Source organism: Danio rerio, chromosome 23 (assembly GCF_052040795.2).
Source record: "Danio rerio strain M-AB ecotype USA chromosome 23, GRCz13ab, whole genome shotgun sequence".
NCBI classification, from domain to species: Eukaryota; Metazoa; Chordata; class Actinopteri; order Cypriniformes; family Danionidae; genus Danio; species Danio rerio.
Window position 1 is genome coordinate 42,433,717 of NC_141043.1, and position 24,335 is coordinate 42,458,051.

The 24,335-nt window shown below is 35.7% G+C and overlaps 1 protein-coding gene across 4 annotated transcripts in view; it reads left to right on the forward strand.

Annotated features, from left to right (window-relative positions):
- Window positions 1-24,335, forward strand: part of nfatc2a (nuclear factor of activated T cells 2a) — an 83,304-nt gene that overhangs the window by 19,825 nt on the left and 39,144 nt on the right. For all 4 annotated transcript variants that reach the window (XR_015523928.1, XR_015523925.1, XR_015523926.1 and 1 more), the window contains exons 4-6: window positions 6,822-7,024; window positions 8,607-8,779; window positions 12,955-13,095. Coding sequence is in view for 1 of the 4 variants with exons in the window: in XM_087307727.1 (XP_087163853.1) it covers window positions 6,822-7,024; window positions 8,607-8,779; window positions 12,955-13,095 (517 nt within the window). In the remaining 3 variants the exon portion in view is untranslated. The remainder of the gene's footprint in view (window positions 1-6,821; window positions 7,025-8,606; window positions 8,780-12,954; window positions 13,096-24,335) is intronic.

Below are 24,335 nucleotides of genomic sequence, written 5' to 3' on the forward strand. Positions count from 1 at the left end.
TAATATGTTACTTGTGTTTTTATGTGTCATCTGCTCTTCCTGTGCAACGGTACGCAGGGCCATTTGAATATTTTCACAAAAAAATTGCAAAAGTCTTGTTCTTCGCTTTCAGAGGAAGCAGATGAGGTGTCATATTGAAAGCATCATACTTTCATTTATCATATAATCCATTTTTGTGTGGTTTTAACATCAACTGAACACTGTTAGTTATTAATCATCGTGATGCATTTATTGGGCCTAAAGAATAGTTCGTTTATAAAACATTCATAACTTTGGTTTTATCGATTTTATGCATGTTGTATCTGATCCATAACCTCTCGTATTCAAACACTTCAATATTTTGCATGTTTTAACATTGTCTTAGGTTAAACAACAGTATTTTATGTTAACATTTTTAACGTGTAATAACTGTAATAAACACTATTAAAAATAAAAATAAAAACAACATATATTTTAAAACAAATACTCAAACAAATAAATTAATTTTTTTTGCCTAAACATTTAATTGAAGATTTTTTTTTTTTACTATAGGCATACATATTTACACTCACCAGTTACTTTAGGTACACATTACTAGTTCTGGGTTGGACCTCATTTTGCCTTTAGAACTGCCTTAATCCTTCGTGGCATAGATTTAACAAGGTACTGGAAATATTTCTCAGACATTTTGGCAGTGGCGTAGCGCAAAATGCGGAGGCCCCCCTGCAGGGATTACCGACGGGGCCCCCAGTTGAAGGGCGGGGGTGGGGGGGTGTAGAGCCAGAGATATACACATATATCTATGATCGGGAGTTTTCCTGGATGTTAGTATGCAATTTTTTTTATTATGAAAATTATAATTTTACATCACTTTTGTACATTGATGGATCACTGATCGCACGGGCATTCCTGACAAAAAGCTTGTGTTTTTGTGTACAGAAATGTACTATCCACCCTCCCGGTTAATTTTGATCTATTCTGTGTCCTGAAACACAGCTCCTCTCCTGCTTTCACTTCTCTTACTGATGGAGGGAGCGATTTGTTTGTGTATGAATCTTTGTTATGAACGACTCGTTCACTTAGCTGACAATAATACAAGTTTCTAGCACGCAGCATCTCGTTGTCATATTTCTTTTGCATTGTTTGCTGATTTTATTCAACAAAACTAGCATAAGCCGAGTGTTTAGTGCGAGTTGGAGCTACTTTGCCTTATGCTGAATGCAGTAAGTGACTGTTTTATCATCAATAACGTTACCTGTTTAGCACAAATTTCAGAACATACAAAAACGTAAAAAACTTAATCTTACCTATGAAATGTTCTGCCTTTGTGCTGTTTTCTTTGTTTGCTTGTTATACACTCGTAGACAGCGCTAAAGTCCCGCATCTTCACGTAATAACACTGTCTTGACTAGTGCGGTTGAATGACATTTGTCCTGGGAGCACTGTACCAATGTGGTGGCGCTATTGACGCATGCTCAGGGTCCCTATGCAATATCTAGTGTATATATCTATGTCACAAATTGAGGAGCGGGGAAAGGAGGCGGTGTGGAGCGACAAGGCGGGGAATCCTTCACAAACTGAGGAGCGATCACAAACTGAAAGCGGCGAGAGCGTCAAAGTAGCCAGAAGTCATTCATTTTTAACGAGAACCGGCGGCGAGAAACAGCGGCGCATCTTCATTGGCTATGACGCGGTTCGGCGGCAAGCAATCAGAATAAAGTAGTCCACCGCTTGAGAGGTGTTCAGAGACCTGTGAACTTTGGTTCCGACCACAGTTGTTCCCAAAAACTTGATTATTGCGGTTCCTGGATTTTTAATTATTAAAAATCGCGACGACGTAGGGCCCCCTAATCACGCGGGGCCCCCTCGCGGTGCGTGCCCTGCGGGACCGTCTGCTACGACACTGCATTTTGGTCCATATTGACATGACAGCATCATGCAGTTGCTGCAGATTTGTCGGCTGCACATCCATGATGTGAGTCTCTTCTTCCACCACATCCTAAAGGTGCTCTATTGGATTGAGCTCGGGTGACTGTGGAGGCTATTTGAGTACAGTGAACTCATTGTCATGTTCAAGAAACCAGTCTGAGATGATTTGCTCTTTTTGACATTGCACGTTATCCTGCTGGAAGTAGCCATCAGATTGGTACCCTGTGGTCATAAAGAGATGGACTGGAGGTGATGGAAATTAGTAAATTACAAAATAGAAAAGAAAATTTGAAAATAGTCAAAATGAGCCAAAATGACAATTTCTTAAAATGAAATTGATTTTGAATTAACATAAGTCAGTCTGTGTTAATTGGATGTTGTTCATTAGCAAGCCAACCATTTTTGTGTGTGTTTTTGAATGCGTAGTCTTTGTAAACATAAAGAAAAACATAACTGCATAAAAATAAAAGCGAAATTTGTTCTATTGTTTTCAGTGACGGCTAGTAAGTGGCATTTTGTCAACTATTTTGCACAGGTCTAGTTAAAAATAAAACTTGTCCATTTATGAAGTGAGCCTCACTGATGAGTGGGCTTGACAAACCACCTGTCTTCTCTCTAACACCCCCACCCACCCAACTGTAGCATTTATGATTATATTGTAATATGTATATATGTGTGTGAGCAATTTTATGCAAATGTCAACCTCGCCATTAAAAAAATACGTTTTAACCAAAATACAGAAACTATTTCTAAGTTTTTTTGTTTAGGCAAGTATTTTACAGGTTTAAAATGCATCTGTCAATGTTTTCAAACAATTATATTTGTTTACCAAGGTCACACAAGTGGCAATTCCACATCTGTCACATCCATAGCGGAGATGTGTCACATCCATAATGAAAATGTTTCCTCATAAATGCAAAAATATAAAATAAAATAAAACCAATCATGTTTGTTGTATAGTGAGTCAACTCTTCTCCTTTTGATTATTTTTTATTTCTTTTGGGGTGTGCAGTTAAATTCACAGATTTTCTACAAAGCGTGTTGTATACTGTAAAACATGTTTATTTTCCGCATTTAAAATATAAAACATGTTTACAGATTGATATTTGTCTGACCCCATAACTCTGTGGTCAGTAGTTCTGGAAAATATAAACAGATGTTTCAATATAATGTTAACATTTACTTTTTATGCAAATTTATGTTTTTAACTTTTATTGCAAATGTCAAATCCATAACGCTGGAATTGCTCATATAAATAAATATGTATTTATATAATATTATTTTATAAATATTTATTTTTTATTTATTTATTATATTATTAGTATTTAGTGTACTAATTATAACTAATTCTAACTATAATTTGTAATTAGTGTGTATTGCCTGCCTCTTTTTGTTGAATCGCTGAATGCCTCTTCAATCGTAACTGGCTTTAGACAAAAGTGTCTGCTAAATGTAATGTAAGTAAAGTGTATTTCAGAGATCATTGCTGCTCTGTCATCAAAGAGCCCTTAAGCTACGCATTTATCTCTAATTGCAGGGCCTTTTCCCTTAGTTAGATGACTGCTGGTTGATTTAATGGAAAGGTTTTGGGTGATGTTTAGCTTTTTGGCCTGCCTGACCTATTAAAACACCTCCTTTTCATATACAGTTAAAGTCAGAATTGTTAGCCCCCTTTGAATTCTTTTCTTCTTTTTTAAATATTTTCCAAATGATGTTTAACAGATCAAGGAAATTTTCACTGTATGTCTTGTAATATTTTTTTCTTATGGAGAAAGTCTTATTTGTTTTTTTTCCGGCTTGAATAAAAGCTGTTTTAAATTTTTTAACACCATTTTGGGGACAAAATTATTAGCCCCTTTAAGCTATATTTTTTCTTGATATTTTACAGAACAAACCATCGTTACAGAATAACTTGTCTAATTACCATTGCCTGCATAGTTACCCTATACCCTAGTTAAGCCTTTAAATGTCAATTTAAGCTGTATAGAAGTGTCTTAAAATTATCTAGTAAAATATTATTTATTGTCATCATGGCAAAGATAAAATAAATCCTTTATTGAAAATGAGTTAATAAAACTATTACATTTAGAAATGTGTTGAAGAAATCTTTCCTAGGTTAAACAGAAATTGGGGAAAAAATATACAAGCGTTCTAATAATTCAGGGGGGCTAATAATTCTGTAATTCTGACTTCAACTCTCTCTCTCTCTCTCTCTCTCTCTCTCTCTCTCTCTCTCTCTCTCTCTCTCTCTCTCTATATATATATATATATCAACATTTTGAAATGACACAAGAATCACATACAAAAAAAACTTGTATTTATTATTAATGGAAATTATTTTTGAATATAAATTTGCATTAAATATATAAGGCAACTGAGAATTACCAGTACCAACCCTACCCCATTGAAAGTAAATGGGACAATAATTACTTAAAACAGTCCATTTAGGAAACTTACATTTTTTAAAAGTGGAACTAAATGCATATATAATGCATAGCAAAATACATTAAGTTGGAAGGTTAGCATGATAAAGGCTGTTTTGTTGTGCACCATATCTTGTTCATCTTCAACAAAATGGCAAAGCCATAGTTGTTTTTCTCATTGGACATGCCATGCTTTGCATATGAAAATCTGCCGCATTTGCCTCTGTGTTGAGCATGATTTGAAAGCTCTGAATTATTAACCTTTAGTGCAGGAAAACTAAGATACATTTGTACAATCCTGTGTTCATCTGCATAAATGTCAAAGATAAAATGGGGTTTCTAGCATCAAAACAATAAAAAATAAAATGCTAAATTATTGTGCATTGGAATATTTGCAGTTTTATTTTATATTATTTCACAGCAACCATGAATGACTGCAGAAGTCTACAGAAGACACCAAGTGACATATCATTCAGTGTATTAGTACTTCATATAGCACAATAATAATTATTTATACTAATATACTATACTGTATAATAATACTAAATAATTGTTATCGCTACCCTTTAAACCACTATGTTTTTACTCATTTGTCAACATGTATTTTGAATCATTTAAAATGTCGTATGATCACTTGTTGCTTTATATATTTAAAGGAAGTGCAGATCAAAATAAGTATGTAGTTTCATTTTGTGCTAAGATTGCAAAATGAACAGACTGTAGCTTTTGCACACAGGCAACAAACTCATTACGTCTGGAGTTTGAGTATGTAATTTATCTTTCACGATCAATCAAATGACACTGGAAGGACCCATAGGCCACAAACCCTGCTACAGTTTGAGCTCATATGTGACTGATGGGTTTCCTGCAGATTTTGAGGAGATGAATCAGTGAAGAGAAGATGTTTTCATCCTTCTGGCTAGAGTTCAAGGTTTCTGGAGATGCTAATGTTTCCAGCAGATCTGTGCTTTCCGAGCAGAAGAGCAGACCTTTACACAAAAAATAAATAAAAAAGACGAGGCTTTTTTCCCCAGATGCAGATCATTTACAGTCAGCAAAAGCAAGGGACCAATACTCAATTTCACAGTCAATAGCGATAATTGAATATTTAGAATAATATCTGCTATCTTGCAACACTATCTAGAGAAACATTTCCTCTTCCAATATCCAGTTATTTAGGGTGATGTCTGCTGATACTGATAACCAGTTATATAGAGTGATATCTGCTGAAACAGATAACTGATTATTTAGAGTGATATTGGCTGAAACTGATAACAGATTATTTAGTGATATTGGCTGAAATGGATAACCCATTACTACAGGGATATCGGCTCAAACAGTTAACTGATTATTAGAGAGATATTGGCTGAAACAGATATATAAGCTAAAACAGATAACTGATCATTAGAGTGATAACGGCTAAAACCAATAACAGATTATTCATTCAAATCAGCTGAAACAGATAACTGATTATTTAAGAGTGATATCTGCTGAAACAGATACCCAAATATTTAGAGTGACGTTTGCGGAAACACATAACCAATTATTAATGTGATATCAGCTAAAACAGATAACAGATTATTTATTCATATCGGCTGAAATAGATAACCAATTATTTAGAGTGATATCTGCTGAAACAGGTAACAGATTATTTATTCATATTGGCTGAAACTGATAACCGATTATGTAGAGTGATATCTGCTGAAACGCATAACAGATTATTAGAGTGATATTGGCTGAAACAGGTAACAGATTATTTATTCATATAGGCTGAAACAGATAACTAATTATTTTGTGATATCGGCTGAAAAAGATAACCCATTATTGGAGTGATATCGGCTGAAACATATAACCAATCATTATGAGTGATATTGGCTGAAACCGATATCTAATTATTATGAGTGATATCAGCTTAAACCGATAACGATTATTTAGAGTGATATTGACTGAAAAGATAACCGATTATGTAGAGTGATATCTTTTGAAACAGAAAAAAAACTATTTAGAGTGATATTGGCTGAAACTGAAAACCGATTATTTTGAGTTAGGTCTGCTGAAAGGGATAACCGATTATTTATAGTGATATCTTCTTGAAACAAATAAAAAATATTTAGAGTGGTATTGGCTGAAACCGATAACCGATTATTTAGAGTTATATCTCCTGAAACACATGACAGATTATTTAGGGATATCGGCTGAAACAGATAACAGATCATTTGAGTAATATCAGCTGAAACCTTATAACTGATTATTTAGTGATATCGGCTGAAATGGATAACCGATTATTTAGTGATATCGGCTGAAATGGATAACCGATTATTTAGAGTGAAATCTGCCAATAAAATATTGTTCCAATATTTAAAGTTGACAATTTATTCCAGTAATTAAGTGTGATATTTGGTGATACCGATAACTGATTATTTAGATTAATCCCTGCCTGTACCATAAGGTTTAGCAATCAACTATTTCTTTATGTTTTTCTGTGTACAGTTACGTGGATACAGAGGCAAGGAGCCGCTGGGTTTGCAGATCTTCATTGGCACAGCAGACGAGCGAATCCTGAAACCTCACGCTTTCTATCAAGTCCATCGCATAACTGGTAAAACAGTCACCACCACCAGCTATGAGAAGATAGTTAATGGTACCAAAGTTCTGGAAATTCCCCTCGAGCCAAAGAATAACATGAAAGCAATGTAAGTAATCCTTACAAATTATTATTCTTTGAGCACATGTAAGTATTTAAAGGCACAGTTCACCAAAAAATAAATAAAAATGGCTATTTATTATATTTATTATATGTAAAGATAAACTTATTTCTTAATTGACAGTTATTCACAAAGTGCAAATCAGCAGCTACTAGCACTTTGAGAGTTAAAAAAAACATACAGGCAAAACCAAATTATTATCCTTGGTTTCTGACAATGCATATTTGTCAAATATATGGGTCAGTGGTGATTATGTTATAAATAATATTGACTTTCTTGTACAAAACCATCATTTCATTTCATAATACTGCAGTATATTATCAAAAGTTGTGGGTATTATTATTATTTTTGCCTATGTATGTTTTTTTACTCTCAAAATGGCGGTAAATTTTCACCAAGGACCATGATTTCAGCTAAAAATCTTCTATTAATATTCTTCTGAAGAAATAAAAACAAAAGGGTTAACAGATTGAAAGTTTTAGGTAAACTTTCCCTCAACTGTTTATGTTTACTTCACTATATTGCAGTTACATCCTAAACCAATCATGACAAATTATGTATTGTTTGAAAGGTCTAAGACTCGTGAATACATATTTTGCCATTATTATTTAAATTTCTTTGTTATGTTGGATGAGTAATAGATCAAAAGGCTACTACGCATCGATGAATTTGCTCTTCAGTGTTTGAACTCTCAGTAATGATTAAATCACACTGAACTGAGCTAAACTGAACTGAACTGAACTTAAACACTAAAACCTGAACCACACTGTTCCAGTTACTGAACCACACTGTTCCAGTTACTCTGACCATTTATGTGAAGCTGCTTTGACACAATCTACATTGTAAAAGCGCTATACAAATAAAGCTGAATTGAATTGAATTGAATTTTTGTCACCCACTTGTGGCACTGTTTGCAGTTACAGTTTTAATTAAACCATAATATTGTAATCTAAACAAGAATCAATCATGACAAACTTTATATCATTCAAAAAAATAGGTAGTACTTAGCAATAATTATTTATTAATTTGCATAAGGATACTCATCAGAGTCATAAAAAACCATTACTTTGCTACAGCAGTCCACATATAAATACATTACAATACCACCAAACTGCCCATTGTACATTAGAATTTGATGTTTACTAATAATGTTAGAAATGTAAATAAGTATGGTTTATTTCCTTCAAAGCATACACAGGAATGGGGGCGCTCTTATATGGTCATCAATGGAAACTGGATGTGGTGATGTCTGGTACTGCACCCAAAGAAATTTGTTTCGAAATTTAGCTTTCTGTCAATTTAGGACTTAAATTAGATTAGTAAAATACATATTTTATGTAATATAATAAAATATACATTTATTGTTTAATTATTTTAATAAACCTTTGCTTATGTAAAGCCATAACTTTTGTTTTATTAAATTGTTTTGAACTTTTTTCACTTGAGCTACAGTCTGACATCTGTCTTCTTTAAAATGAGACTAAGCTTAATCATTTAAGTTAATATGTAATTTTCATGTTAATGTACAAGGTTTTAAATGTGAATAGTAACATGTTGTAATGCTTTCCAGAATTGACTGTGCGGGGATTCTCAAGCTTCGCAATGCCGACATCGAGCTGCGGAAAGGAGAGACGGATATCGGCAGGAAAAACACGCGTGTACGACTGGTATTCCGTGTTCATATTCCCCAGCAAAGCGGCCAGTATCTGTCTCTACAAATTGCTTCACATCCTATTGAATGCTGTGAGTACAGTTATATTCCAAAATGTCAAAGTCAGATTAAAATGAGCATGAAACTTCCTCATTAAATCAGCTTGTAATGAGTCAGGTTGGTACAGAGATGCAGCTCCAAATGCAGCTTTATTGAGAATGGTCAGGCAGGCAAAGGTCAAAACAGGGACAGACAGCAGCATGCAGGTAATCCAAATCAATCAAAGTCACTGGCAACATAACAAACAAAAAAACAAAACAAAGACTAAAAAACATGGTAGGGCAAGACAAGGGAAACGCTTGCATAATGCTTACAAAGGAAAACAAGACTTAGCAAAGTGTGTGAGAATGTGAGGTGTATAAATAGCCAAGTAATCAGTCAATCATGAGCTTCAGCTGCGATTGTGTGTGCGTGCCTGCGCATGTCAGTGTCTGAATGATTGTCAGCTGTGACAGGAGTGATAAGTGCAAAGACTTCTGGGAGTTCTAGTTCATGTCAGAGGCAGATGTGTAGTTCTCCAGCGATCTGCAAATGCTAGATCGCTGGCGATCATAACAACTTTTTTTCTTATTGTGACTGCAGTTGCAATAAATACGGATGTATATAACTTATTAATCAAAATATTATTGACTAATTGCATTTCATAAATTAATCAGTAGTTCAATTTTTTTTTATTCCGCTTTTGGAGGAAATTAAGTCATTAAAATTAATTGAAAGTTATTTTGATGACAAAGTATGAGGGAAAGTTAATTAAAGAAGGCAGTATATGGATAAATCATTGATATGCACTGCAGTATTTTATTAAATCAATAATCAAAAAAAATTCAATAATTAATCATCAATTTCAACAATTAATAATCAAATAATGGTAAAATAGTCAACAATCAACTAATTAAACAATAATCAGGGCTGGGCGATAAAATCGGTATTGATATCGAAGTATTATTAGCTATCTGCATTTCATAAGGTAATTAGTAGTTTTCATTTGTTTATTCAGCTTTTAGAGGAAGTTAAGTGATTAAAATAGATTGAAAGTTATTTGGATGACAAAGTATGACATAATTAAAGAATGCAGTATATGGATAAATCATTGATATGCACAGCAGTAAAATTAATAATCAAATAATTTCAATAATCAATAATCAATTTTAACAATCAATAATTAAATAATAGGAAAATAATCAATAATCAACTAATTAAACAATAGTATTAAAAATTAGGGCTGGGCGATAAAATCTGTATCGGTATTTATTGACCGAACACCACTGATAACGTCTAAAAAAAGATTTGGTATGTAGTTTTGGTATGAAGGCTATAGCTTTATTAAAATGTGGCGGCTCAGCACATGCCTTGGAAGCAGTGCCAACTTGGAAACTTAGGATGTAATCATTTCCAATGGAGGCGTGCAACTTGCACGATGCGTATATGGGATCGACACATGCATTTTCCAGCTACACCTAGCTAAAAACATCTAACCTTTTAAGTAGAACTAACCAATCTGTTTCACACTTTTTATAAAATACACACATTTCAATAATCAGACTAATTACCTCAGACAAACACATCGCACCCAAACACTGCATCGGTTTTTACTTTTCTCCATAAACTTGCACCAGAGCCGCAGCAATGATTTGTCCATTTGTCATACTCTGACAAAACCGTTGCTAGGCATCTAATTACAAGAGACACCAGGGCACAGAGTGTAAAGTCCATTGTAAATGGTCAAGGAATCCACGCGCATGCGCTTGTTGTCACTTTAGGTCAGAATAACAACACATATGAAAATTAGTGCTGTATAGCAGCAGCGAGGAGATTGTAAATGCAAAGGATTTAAGGATGTCACCAGAGTGGCTTTATGGTTTCTTTTCCTGTGCATCCCAGTCACTAGCTTCCAAAGAGTTTTTAGCATAGGGGGTAATATAGTTATTCAACTTTATTTGAATAATGATGGCTGGTTCCGATTTGATTATGATAATTTTTGTTGTTGACAGTGTGCGAGGATTACTGTATCATTATTATTGACACCCTAAAGTTTGCTTTGATTGTTCAGCTTTTACGCTTTACCATAGCACACACTTTGTAACATCTTATTTATCAAGTTTAAGGGTCTCTTTAACACTTATGTTTGTTTTATTATAAAGAGATCAGATATTTTGTTTAAATATTTTTTATTTTTGACTATTAAAACTATTTACCTTAGTAATGTTGGTAAATTAAAATAAAGTGGTTAAATAAAAAAATCCAAATATTCCTAAATGTATTGTTAAAAAAATAATCAATATTTATCGATATTGATTGATATGAAACATGATATCATAAAATTTTATTTGCAATGTCGCCTAGTCCTAATTATAATGAAATAAAATAATAATAATAGTTATAATAATCAATGTTGTTTTCGATGTGTCTTTAATTTCTTTAATGTCTTTTAATTTCTTTTTTTAGTTTTAGCGAATGAATAGTAATAATATAGTAGTAATAGGGTAATATCTAGTTATATCTGTTCAGCTTTGAGTATTTGATCGCTTTATTTGAATATTTGTTATGCTCTTATCAGATATCATGTGATTATATGTTACAAGAATTTATGCCATTGTGTGTTTGCTCTGCTTCCTCCTCAGTTAGTTTTTGCTTGATGCAAACTACAGTCAACAGTGTTTAAAAAAAGAGGAAAGAATTTACAATAAACCAGATAAATAGCAATTCACTAAAAGGAAGTTATAGTTGTTAAAAGGTATTAGATTTTGTATTATCTAAGAGTGCAGCGTACTTTTCGGTAATTCAGATTACAGAATGCCGCGCATCTGTCCAAAGGTCACTCCTATTTGTCTCAATGACAGGGGCTGTAGCAGATATTAAATCACAGATCATACGAGTTCACATCCTTAATAACGTGATGACAAACTTCATCATCTTGAAAAGTCAATAAAGAGGGTGTTTAATATGCTGGATCACCCCATCTGTTTGTTTACATGGCTCAGCGTGAGTTTGAAGTAGACATGGTAATTTAATCTAATATTCCTAGTTAAAACCCTTTTTCTTTTCAATGCACATCCAAATTATAAGAATCCCCTGAGCTAAATTATGAATCCTTTAAGATCTGCTGCATAACACGCATACTAACATAATAGTTAGAAGTACTTTGTGTTATTTCATGCTTCATTCAGCTGCAACTTGAACCAAGCGACGATTAACATCAATGTGTTTTAGTATATTTTAGTTGGATGGATGGATGGATGAATGGATGAATGGATGGATGGATGGATGGATGGATGGATGGATGGATGGATGGATAGATAGAATTGGACAGACAGACGGACAATGAATAGACAAATGTATAGTCGGATTGTTTGGACAGACAGACAGACGGATAGATAGATAGATAGACAGACAGACAGACAGACAGATAGACAGATAGATAGATAGATAGACAGACAGACAGACAGACAGACAGACAGAATTTTTCAACCAACATCTGTATAAATAAAATGTCAAAATATGGGAGAAATAATATTCCAGTGAGCACATTTGTCATTTAGCCCAATGATAAAGATTGATTTTACATATCTTCACAAAATAAATTAAAAATCAAGTTAATTAGAGAACCAAGTCTCATAGTTTTTCTCAAGTATTGAAATAACCCGGGGACTTTCAGCATCATTTAGTGTAAAAGGATCAAAAGCTTTATTGAAGTCATGAAAAGCTGGTCATATGACAGTCTGGAAAAAATGCCCCAAAAACCATGCAGTATTAGGTAATGATAGACTAATAGTACCAATATTGTGGTTGCAAAATTCTCTCCCTATTTGGAAAGATGACATTTGGAATCCCCAGACTTATTCTGACATGTATTTACATGAATATGTAAAAAAAAAAAAAAAAAAAAAACTATATATATATATATATATATATATATATATATATATATATATATATATATTTATACTGTATTAAATTGTATATACAATTGCTAAAACACAACATTTTCTTGACAATTGGGTAGACCATAAAAAGTTTAAAGGCTATTGACATAACTATTATAAACTATTTTAGGGAGCATTTTACTGGTCATTTATTCATCCAAAATGAGTTACTGATTCAGGAATCAATAGTTCATGGAGCAAACACGGGTGGCTTTCTCAAGGCTACAATTTTAAAGCCAGTCCGAACATTTACATTTTCCGTTTCCTAATATTTGACTCTATAGCTCAAAGATCTGCTCATGAGCTGCCCATGGTGGAAAAGCAGGACATGGATGCTTGTTCGGTTCTTGGAGGGCAGCAGATGATCCTCACCGGCCAGAACTTCAGCGCAGATTCAAAGGTGATCTTCATGGAGAAAACTCATGGTAAGTCCTGCAACTTTCATTAAAAAATATTTTATTGATATAAAATAAATTGGTCGTAGAAATGAATAGCTAATCAATAAACTTCAGAGATCCGTTTAGATCAGGGGTGCCCAAACTCGATCCTGGAGGGCCGAGTGTCCTGCATAGTTTAGATCCAACCCCAATCAGACACACCTGGGCTAGCTAATCAAGCTCTAAGTAGGTTTACTAGAAATGTCCTGGCAGGTGTGTTGAGGCAAGTTAGAGCTAAACACTGCAGGACAACGGCCCTCCAGGACTGAGTTTGTGCACCCCTTGTTTAGATAGTTCTGAAGTTAAGGTTTTAAGACAGTTATCTGTTCTCTGTATGTGTTTGGCCTTTTGTTTTTTCATCCAGAGATATATGAAAATTTATATTTATTTATCTGCCTATAAATCTACTATCAGCATCCAAATATTAAGAGTTATTGGTATCTGCCGAAAATTCCATATAGGTGCATCCCTAAGCAAAACAATCTTTATGGAAGTCAATGTCTTGTTGTTAACTTTAGCTATGATTTGTTGATGTTTTTAAAGGTGCTAAGCAGGCAAATAAATCCGCTTTTCCACTGCATAGTATGACGTGGTTTGGCTCACTTTTGGGGGCTTTTCCACTGTGTTTCATATTTAGTACGTGGTACTTTTTTAATAGCGACTCAGTTGATCATCCAAGTAAGCCGCACCATCATCAAAACATGACATATGTTCACAGTTATCAGCTGGAATGCCCATGAGATCCACTAGCGGGCACTCCAGCTATCCATACATTCCACCAGCCACCTGGACTACAGCCCTCACAATCATTTGCATTCATTACACACACACACCTGGTACAGATTACCTGGACTCTAATTGGATTCTCACCTGCAAGACATTTACAGACACACTTATAAGCACCATAGACACGTGCACTGTGTCTGAAATCGCCTACTAAAGTAGGTGCTACATTTTTACTAGAGTTTACTACACGATCATTAGAAAAGTATGTTCTATATGTGAATGTAAGTAGTATGAATGGAAATTGTATGTATTACATCCGCGATTTGTCATTATTACACGACCTACCCACGTCAGTCACATGGCTTCACTCAAATTCAGGAATTCTCTCACATGGCATTGTGGGACAGTGAATCATCCATTGGATGCACACTACAGAATCTCGCCAGGCTGTTATTAAAAATATTGCGAATTCAGACTATAGACTGGAACAGATATAGACGTAGTATTCATGTCGTTGCTCATAGATTTCTGAGGAATGTGAAAGAAGCTACCAGTAAGCGTGACCAACTGTTGCCATTTAGTTTGCGCATCATTGCACCGACCGGGAGGTACCAAACAAGGACGAGAGGCAGAGCATGAGCGGAGCTACAGACGTCTGCTAGCATTTTGTTTAGACAGGCTTTTCTTTGGGAGAAATGTTTAATTCTTTAATACCTCTGACCACATGTGCTTGGTTGTGTACTATACCAATAAAGTGTTTAGACTTTTAAAAACACTGTTGAAATACATTAAGCCTCTAAGCATTGTTCTTATGACGTTTTTCTACAGGAGGAAAACGCAAATTTCTTCCAAACACTTCAAATATAGTCTGTGTTCGTAAATACCAGGCTAATTATGAAATCCAGGCATAACACTGTATTACAACATTTCAGATGACTGTTCTAGAGCCTACCGCTTATCAGTCTGGCAGATTCTGGAGTGCATTACAGCTCTAAATATAAATATAAATGATAAATGATCCTAAAACAAATGCATTTATAGAGATGGTATACAAGTATACAATTTCACTCACCTGGGAAATGGAGGCCACGTGGTTTGTGAGCACAATTAAGTGCACAAAGCATGCCATATTATCTGATAATTGTAAGAAATATTTCCAAAAGGCAATTGATTGTGTAAAGCCACATAAAACAGAACAAAAATACGATGTATATGTCGAGTTCAGCAGCTAATCAGCTGGAATCAGCTTAGGTGACATGACGGCAATCAGAGAGACCTAGCTGCCACTCAAGTGGCCAAGCCCTTAATTATGCGGACGTAATATAACTTAAAATAAACAAAACAAATGAGTTATAAAAATAATCACCCCATCACAGTCATGAAGGGTAGTATTAGCTATATGAACCAAGAGAGTTCTTTGTACCAGGCTGTAAACATCTTTTTTCCTGCTGGTAAGTTGGTTCTTTTAACAGAAAGGACTAGCGGAATTTCTATGAATTGCAGTTTTAGTTATTTCCGTATTTACTTCATGAGGGACAGCAGGAGATTGCTGCTTGATTGAGACATACTACTTAGGTCACATACTATATAGTAGGGAAGTATGGGATTTCAAATGCAGCCACTCACTCAGTGCACAGTATTGTTTCACTTTATGGACAGGGCAAGAACAGGAACAACAAAACAAGGTTAAGGTTAATATCAATGAATAAAGACTCATAATAATAATAAATGCATAATAGCACACTCTCCATCTCACTAATTAAAATGGCTTGCTTCTCTTGATTTGAACATTTTTCAAAACGTGGGTTAAAGTAAGTACATAAATCAGTAAAATGTATAATGCTGTTCTAGTTTTGGATATTTAAATGAAAATAATACATGCAAAATAAATATGTACATATTGTGCATTTCAAATAAATATGGTAATGATGGTTTAATTTTTGACACAGTATTTGTTGTGGTCAACCAATCCCAACAGACTTGTGCCAATAAGAGTAGGCTCTCAGGAAGGCAGTTTAGGGATAATTAATTTTTAAACCAACATTATGAAAAAAGAGCAACATAGGCTCATTCTGAAAGCGTAGACCTATATACACTTCTGGAGATTGTGAATTATGCAGCCAGATGAACGCTACGGAGCGGTATGACACTGTTCCTTTTCGCGCTTACCAGCTGACCGCTTACCTCCGTATGGACTGCTTGCCCGCTGTTACCAGTTTGTCCAGTAGCTCACCATGTATGTTGGCGGACTTGAGATGCAGAGAGGAGTTGATCGCGATGATAGGGTTCGAGTCTGGCGAAGGAACGGTTTCAGAACAAAAAGACACAAAACAAAAGCCAAAAAATAAAATAAACAAGTAAATAACAGGGTGAGAATGTGGTAAAATCTGAAAATGTGGTAAAAATCAGACGAGGGCTTTTCTTTTTATGGAAGTTGGTGGGCAGGTCAATCTGTGCTTTTGAAAACACTATTGGTTGGGTTTAGGGAAGGAGGAGGGTGGTCCAGTTGATCGGTCAGTCAGTTCATAGCTACCCCTAGTCGATTTACGTGAGAAAAGCAGGAGCGAATGGCACTCATGAGAGAAATTTGAGATCTCAAAAAGCATACACAGCGGCCTCTGGTGGATATGTGAAAACAAAAACTGCAAAAAGACATAGCTTCTGAGACATATTTGGCGCTCTCCAGAAACGTATGTAGCGTTTAGTTTTCAGAATGATTATGGGTTGGAAAAGAGCTAATGCTGCAATAAATATTAAAACAATAATTAAAATGTTTTTTAACCTTGGGGGATGTACACCAATTGAAGGAGACCTTAAAAAAACTAGAGTGCTTTAAACTAGCATAAAAGCCTACTTTTGTGTCAGGTTTCACAGTTTTGTTGCTTTCATGACACTTGTTTTTGTGCTCATTGTTTGTTTTATGTGACTCACACCGAGAGGCACACAACGCTGACAATTTGCCCATCAACAATTTGCATCATTTCAGAGATAAGAGGCAAAGCGTCACTGTCCTTTCTTTGTTGTTGTTTCATCATGCAGGTTGCGCTTATTTTGCGTCTGGTCTTTGTGTTCAGTGACAATATGTAGTGTTGTCTGGAATATTATGCATATTAATCATAATGTGAAATGTCTGTTTTCTCATTCAGTTTCCATATTCATGAGGCATTGTTTTATCTGAAATGAGCAGTACAAAGTACTTAAACTGAACAGCTGCAGACTCATCATCCCTGATCTTTATGAATGGCAGCGGACTGCAAAAGGCTATTATGCTTTCATTTGAATTGTGACCTTTTCTAATCTGTTTCACTCGCATTTGCATGGAGTTTTAGATTTCTGATCTGAATACAGAGCCAGCTTTATGTACAAACAGTGCAGCGGCAAGATCCACGCAGACAGGTTCCAATTACACTGTCATTATCAGATTGATTTACCTGTTTGTCTTGTATTATTTTATTATTAGTTTTTTCTTGTCTACTTTAAAGGTCGCATGAATTCTAAATGACAGTTGTTGTTGTTGTTGGTTTTGAGAGCATGTATTTTAGTTTTGAGGCAAACAGTATGCTATGTACGCTGTTTTGCTCAATCAGAAGGATAACATACATTTTCTAACTACAATATCTCCACAAACTGTTAATATGTGAATAATTTCCCTGTTCTGCAGTTTATTCCAGCCAGGAACAGAAAAATGGCTAATTATATTCATGGTTTTATTGTGAATCTTTTATTGGTCATGAAACGGAAGTTGAAGGGGTGATGCAGAGTGTATTTTAAGGGCTTGGTTGTGTTTATAAGATGCAAAGCATTGTGTGCTCATGCTTCATTTGTAGAAAATCATGTTATTTTTTTTTATATATCTTACTTTAATTATATTAAGCTACTCTGCTAACATGAAAACGACTGTCATATTTCCTAATTCCTCTGAAGGCCTACCCTCAAGAGGCTTTGATTGATCAGCTAACATAATGTGCTGTGATTCATGGATCGGCTGCACATCACCAGGAAGCGCCACGCCTCACAGCACGCGTTTTGCCTCTGCTGTGTAAATACTATCAGTCAGAGTAGCTGTTAGCTGTATCAGTTTGAGCCTAAATCAGACAGAAAATGAACAGCTGAACCTCACGCCTGCTCTCTAAAATAAAATCTGACCAGAGTTTTTCACATATATTCAGAAAAAGCATGTGTAAGTAGGGGTGTGAACCTACACTGGTCTCACGGTTCAGTTAGGCTACGATTATCATGCCATCGATTCAGTTTAATTCGATAACTTGGTGCATCTCTGTGCACTGGCAATGCTTTCCATACATAATCCGATTTTTTTTTTTTTTTTCCCACCACAAGAATTTTTTTTTATTAAACTCTATAAATGTATTTATATTTATTTATTATTTGTAGTACAATTTGTCCTTTAATACAAGCAGATATATAAACTGTACCTTTAATTTTATCTGCTCAAGAAAGTCTTTTTGAACGTTTTAGACAAAACTTCAATATATGCACAGAAGACAGCATGAGCATTTATAGCAAATAAACTTAAATAAAATATTAATTATTATTATTAATTATTATTAGGTCAAATCTTATCCCGCTTGCTTTTTAAGTGCTATCAAGCGAGGTCTTACTCCCCTATGATTGGTCATTGTCTTCACCCGCTCAACAGAAAGAGCTGTGCATGGCTCTAAAAATGAAAGCGCGCGTCACCGATAAGTGACGCAGGATAAACAGCCACGGTTACAGTTTATATGCGCATAATACGCGGTTATCACAGGTTATCCGTAATAGACGCGGTGAAGAAAACTCACACCACAGGCACGCTTGTGTCTGGATCCACAAGTAACAGCCAATAGAAGAAGAAACGTTACCTCACGAACACGTTCGAGGGTGAATTTTGAAATTTGAAATTCCGGGAGTTTTCTGGGAGACAGAACAATAGGGGAGATGGCTCTGAACTACGGGAGACTCCTGAGAAAAACCGGAGTGTTGGGAGGTATGGTCTGATCTTCTGACAATGGCAGAACTTCATCTAGGCTAAATCTGATCGCAACGGGCATTACGGCTGTTTGTGAACATGTCAAACATCATTGACCACAGATTTTAGCCTAGGATTTCAGAAATCTTTTAGGATTTCCCAAATTTGTTGATGACAAAATCGTGGCTGAAATCTCACTGTGTGAGCAGGGCTTTAGTTAAACCTAAGTTAGCTGATTTTCAGGTGCTACGTAATATCATTGCACCCACTGCAGCCATGGTATAAGGCAGCAAAGTTCCGTATGTACACATTCTAACTACAGAGGAGTCAAGATTTATATAAGAAAAGTATCTAAACTCCGGTCAATGATTCAGAGATTCCTGCTAAGCTAATAGTTCTCCCTTCAGACCCGGAGATTGGCTGAATTGACACCAAAATGGTAAAACTCAACCGTTCAACTCTATGAGAGTTCTCCTTTACAGAATAGAAAGTCAGCAGACTTACTGTAGACTTACCACAGTGTGTTTAGTGTATCGAATATGTGTTTTAGAGGTTGTTGTGGTGTTGGTGGCAGAGCCTTTAGCTTGCAGGTGTCTTTGTTATGGCACTCCCACACACTGTGCTCTTTCATGCATGTTAAACGGCAGATGGAGTGTGTGTGTGTGTGTGTGTATGCGTTTGTGTGTGTGTGCTTTGACTACTTGCTCTTATTGACGCCGCTTTTCGTTTCGGACAGGTGGCAGCCGACAGTTTTGCTTGCAAATAAAATCCAGTCACAGCTGTTTGATTAGAAAGTGCTTGTTCAACCTTCAAAGTTCCCGTCGCTCTTTTGTTTTTTGTTTCTTTTTTCACCCTTTGTCTTCACATTTGCTTCCCTGCCGCTGTTTACATTCTGTTTTATTGATGTCGTCTAGGTTTTGTTTGTTTTTGGTAGAATGCAATATTTTGTTTATTGATCTATTAGGTGTACGCGGCTGGTTGAGGATAATGTGTTTAGTCTATCAGAAAGGAGCTGTGACTCATTGAGCGCTCTTTAGGTAACCTTAAGATGTAGATTTATTTTCTCCAGCTCCCTTCCTTTCTAGGCATTAATGCTCGCAAAAACTGAATTTATAGATTGTGTTTTTAATGTTAAAGGTAAATTAATAATTAGTAAATGAGTACACTTCTCAAGATACCCCATCTGTTTATGCTTAGCTGACTAATGGAAAAGCAGTGTGGTTTTCTGTAAAAGTATTTAGCTTTCTTCGTAATGGTATTATTTATTACAACCTTAAATCAGAACAGTTGGGACAGTATGGACGCAAATAAAAAAAGAAAGTAGTGATTTCTAAATTTACTTTGACTTGTATTTTATTGCAGATAATACAACAAACATTATTCAATGTGTTCCTCATGTTTTTATTGTTTTATTTTTAATAAACACGTATTGCAATTTTGGTTCTTGCAACACATCTTAAAGTTGAAACAGTGAAGCATTTACCACTTTGTAATGTTGCCATTCCATTTCGCAACACTTAAAAGACGTTAAGGGACTTAAGTGATGAAGTGTTTCAGATGTCATATTGTCTCATTCTTCTTGTAAACAAGTCTTAAGGTGGGCAGCAGTACCAGGGTTTTTGTTGTCACATTTTGCACCTCAAAATGTGCCACACATTCTCTATTGGAGACAGGTCAGGACTGCAAACAGGCTAGTCAAGTACCTGTATCCTCTTTCTCCGCAGCCAGACTTTGTAATGTGTGCAGAATGGGGTTTTGCACTGTCTTGTTGAAATATGTATGGCCGTTCATGGAAAAGAAGGCAGCATATCTTTTATGTACTGACATTTCTCCATATTTCTTGAATCTTTTAATGATGTTATGCACTGTTGAAGGTAAAATATCCAAATGTCTTCCTATATTTCTTTAAGGAATATTGTTTTTAAACATTTCAATAATTTTCTCACATATTTATTGGCAAACTGGAATCCTCGACCCATCTTTGCTCCTAAAGGACTAGACCTTTTGTACCTAATCATAATTACAATCACGTTGACATTGTCATTATTTAACCAATTTACCTGGTTACTAGCCCTAAACTGCTCCTGTAAAAACTTTTTTTAATAATGTGTAGCAAGAACCAAAATTGGATTATGTGTTTGTTTTGGCGGGAAAAACAATGAAAATCAAGAGGAACACATTAAATGAAGTTTCACAAACTAATATTGAGAGGAGCACATGAAATGATTGATTGCGACTAGTCTCTCACCTGTAATCATTAATAAGCCAATCGCAATAATCCAAACTCACTATAAATAACCCATCTAGCATTACTCCCTTATCTTCGTTTTTTTGAAAATTCCCGTCAACCCCATCTCCCCCTTTTCCTCCTTTACCAGAGGGAGCTCTCAAGAACTACCTGATCGCCCTGGGCTCAGTTATCTCCAAGCTCAGGGTTCTCTCCCGGCGCAGCATGCCAAACCTGCTAATATTACCAAGGAATATCTAAGTGTGAACACGTTGAATAATGTTTGTTGCATTGTTTGCAATGAAATATAAGTCAAAGTAAATTTTAGAAATTACTACTTTTTTATTTGCGTTTTCCATACTGGCCCAACTTTTTCTGATTTGGGCTTGTTTTATTATTGATGTATTTGCATTTTTGGTTGTATTATTGTTGCTGGTGTTATTACTCCTACTATGGCAGTAACAACAACTAATAATTATTATTATTAGTTGTAGTAGCAGTAGTAGTAGTAGTAATAGTAGTAGTAGAATTAGAAGTAGTGGTAGTAGTAGAAGTAGTAGTAGTAGTAGTAGTAGTAATAATAGTAGTAGTAGAATTAGAAGTAGAAGTAGTGGAAGTAGTAGTAGTAATAGTAGTAGTAGTAGTAGTAGTAGTAGAAGTAGTAGTAGTAATAATAGTAGTAGTAGAATTAGAAGTAGAAGTAGTGGTAGTAGTAGAAGTAGTAATAGTAGTAGTAGTAGTGGTAGAAGTAGTAGTAGTATTAGTATTAGTAGTAGTAGAAGTATTAGAAGTAGTAGTAGTAATAATAGTAGTAGTAGAATTAGAAGTAGAAGTAGTGGTAGTAGTAGAAGTAGTAATAGTAATAGTAGTAGTAGTAGTGGTAGAAGTAGTAGTAGTATTAGTAGTAGTAGTAGTATTAGTAGTAGTATAAGTAGTAATAGTAATAGTAGTAGTAGAAGTAGTAGTAGTATTAGTAGTAGTAGAAGTAGTAGTAGTAGAAGTAAAAGTATTAGTAGTAGAAGTAGTAGTAGTAGAAGTAGTAGTAGTAGTAGTAGTAGTAGTAGAAGAAGTGCAAACGCAGCTTTGTGTAGGTCTACAGCAGGGACAACCAGTCTCTGAGCGAGCTCTACTGGTGCTCCAATTCGATTTTACTCAAGAAAGTCACTCTTCATTTGCATAAAGTTGAAGGATTCTCAACTTTGTCGCGTCGCTCGACACGCCCACACTGTCCACGCTGCTCGACACGGTCGCTGTCACTCGCGTATACGGAGGTTGCTGGAAGTCGCTTGCTCTCTGTTGAAATGAACGGTCGCTTTGCCACTGCGAGTCGCTTGTAGTGTGAATGAAGCTTTAGTAGTAGTAGTCTTAGTAGAAGTAAAAGAAGAAGAAAAATAACAACAATTATATTTTGAAGTTATTTACTTTAATTTAATAATGCACATTGTTTGAGCCCTTTGTATGCAACTGCCAATTGCATTGCTGCTATAAAAGCTAAAAACAGAAGAATAGAAGCAAGTTTTGTTTTAGCTATGGAGGGTTTCTCCTCCTGACAGAGCGTTCTGGGCATTCAAGACTGTGAAATCCCTCTAAAATGGGAGACAGCTGTCTTTGGCTCAGATTTGCTGGCTCTTGTTGATTTTGCTCCTCATGCCGAGCTGGGCTTCCACTCTCAACGTTTCTTTGGCTAATTACAAGAAAAAAGAAAAAAGGCATCCTGAACAAGGAGCTTTGGAACAAACTGCAAACAAACAGAACGGCCAAGGAAGAAGCTCTCATCACCTGTCGAGGGTGAAAGCGGAGCAGTTTGATCATAAAGCAAGTTTTAATATGTTGTCCTCTGCGTATGGAATCCCCCTCCACAATGCTGACTCATTTGAGCCGCACGTCTCTCGTTTGCAGCCCAACGAGGGGTTTCCCACATGCTGCTGCGATACGGAGCTAAATCGTTCCTGGTTTAATGACTAATTCAGTAGGAATTCTACTTTCTGCTTTGGTTTAAAGATATTTTCTGCTACATGCTGTTTATTTGTATCACTATGGTTTTTGAATTTGTGTATGAATGACTGCAACGTGAACTGTTATGTAACTCTGGTTTTAGAGATGCACAATTCATAATCATTTGGTTTAACCCACTGAGATTTTGGGCGCACTGGAGAAATGTTGGCATATTTGTGGGGGGTTTTCAGTTTGAATAATATGTTAAAGTCAGATAACGCCAAGTGTACATCACTATGCAAGCAGCTTATACAGTTGTAGTCAGAATTATTAGCCCCCCTGTTTATATTTTTATATGGTTAGCACTGTCACCTCACATCAAGAAGGTTGCCGGTTCGAGTCCCGGCTGGGGCAGTTAGCATTTCTGTGTTTAGATGTTCTCCCTGTGTTGGCATAGGTTTTCTCCAGGTGCTCTGGTTTCCCTCACAGTCCAAAGACATGCGCTATAAGTGAATTGGGTAAACAAAATTGCCTGTTGTGTATGAGTGCGTGTGTGTGTGTAAATGTTAGTGTATGTGTTACCCAGTATATGCTGAAATATTTGGTGGTTCTCTCCACTGTGGTGACCCCCTGATAAATAAGGGACTAAGCCGAAGGAAAATTAATGTATGTATGAATGATTGAAATAAGGCTAAAAACAGATAGTAGTACTAGAACAATTACAGCAGTCGCCATCGTCTGATCTCATGTGAAGCAAGAGCTCACAATGACATATGATGACGTGTGCAGGTGCTGAAGTGCTGTACCATTTCTTAGGGGTAAATTTGAAGCCCTTCCCCTTCACACTCGGTTTTAAGGGCCAAGGGGAAGAGGTAGGGGTACAAAAATAGAATTGGGCCTTAGTTTCAAAGCAGCTTAACAAAAGGTGCACATTGTTCTATTACAGTCAAAATAAGTTATGATCAAATATACGTTATTATATAGAGACATAGCTATCCTTCAATTTCATAGCATTTAGGTGATGTCTATGTGTACATGTTTAATGAAGTGTATTTGTGTATTTAGTGCATGTGTTGTCCTCGATGGTTGGCATGAATTTGAGCACTTTTTCTTTCGACGATTTCAGCCCGTATTGTGTTTTGACTGTCTTGACATCAGCAGTGATATATGAGGAAGTGAGCGTGTGGTACAAATGTAGCATGACTTGTGCCGCATGCAACCTCTATGGTATGGGAACCAGTCTGTAGGCGAGGAATTATTTAACTGCCCTATGATCTATGCATATGACAGACAAACCCACAACTCGTCACCCACTTTAGCTGTCAAAACAGAGTTGAGTCATTATGAAGCATTGTGTACCAGCGAGAAAGGTCA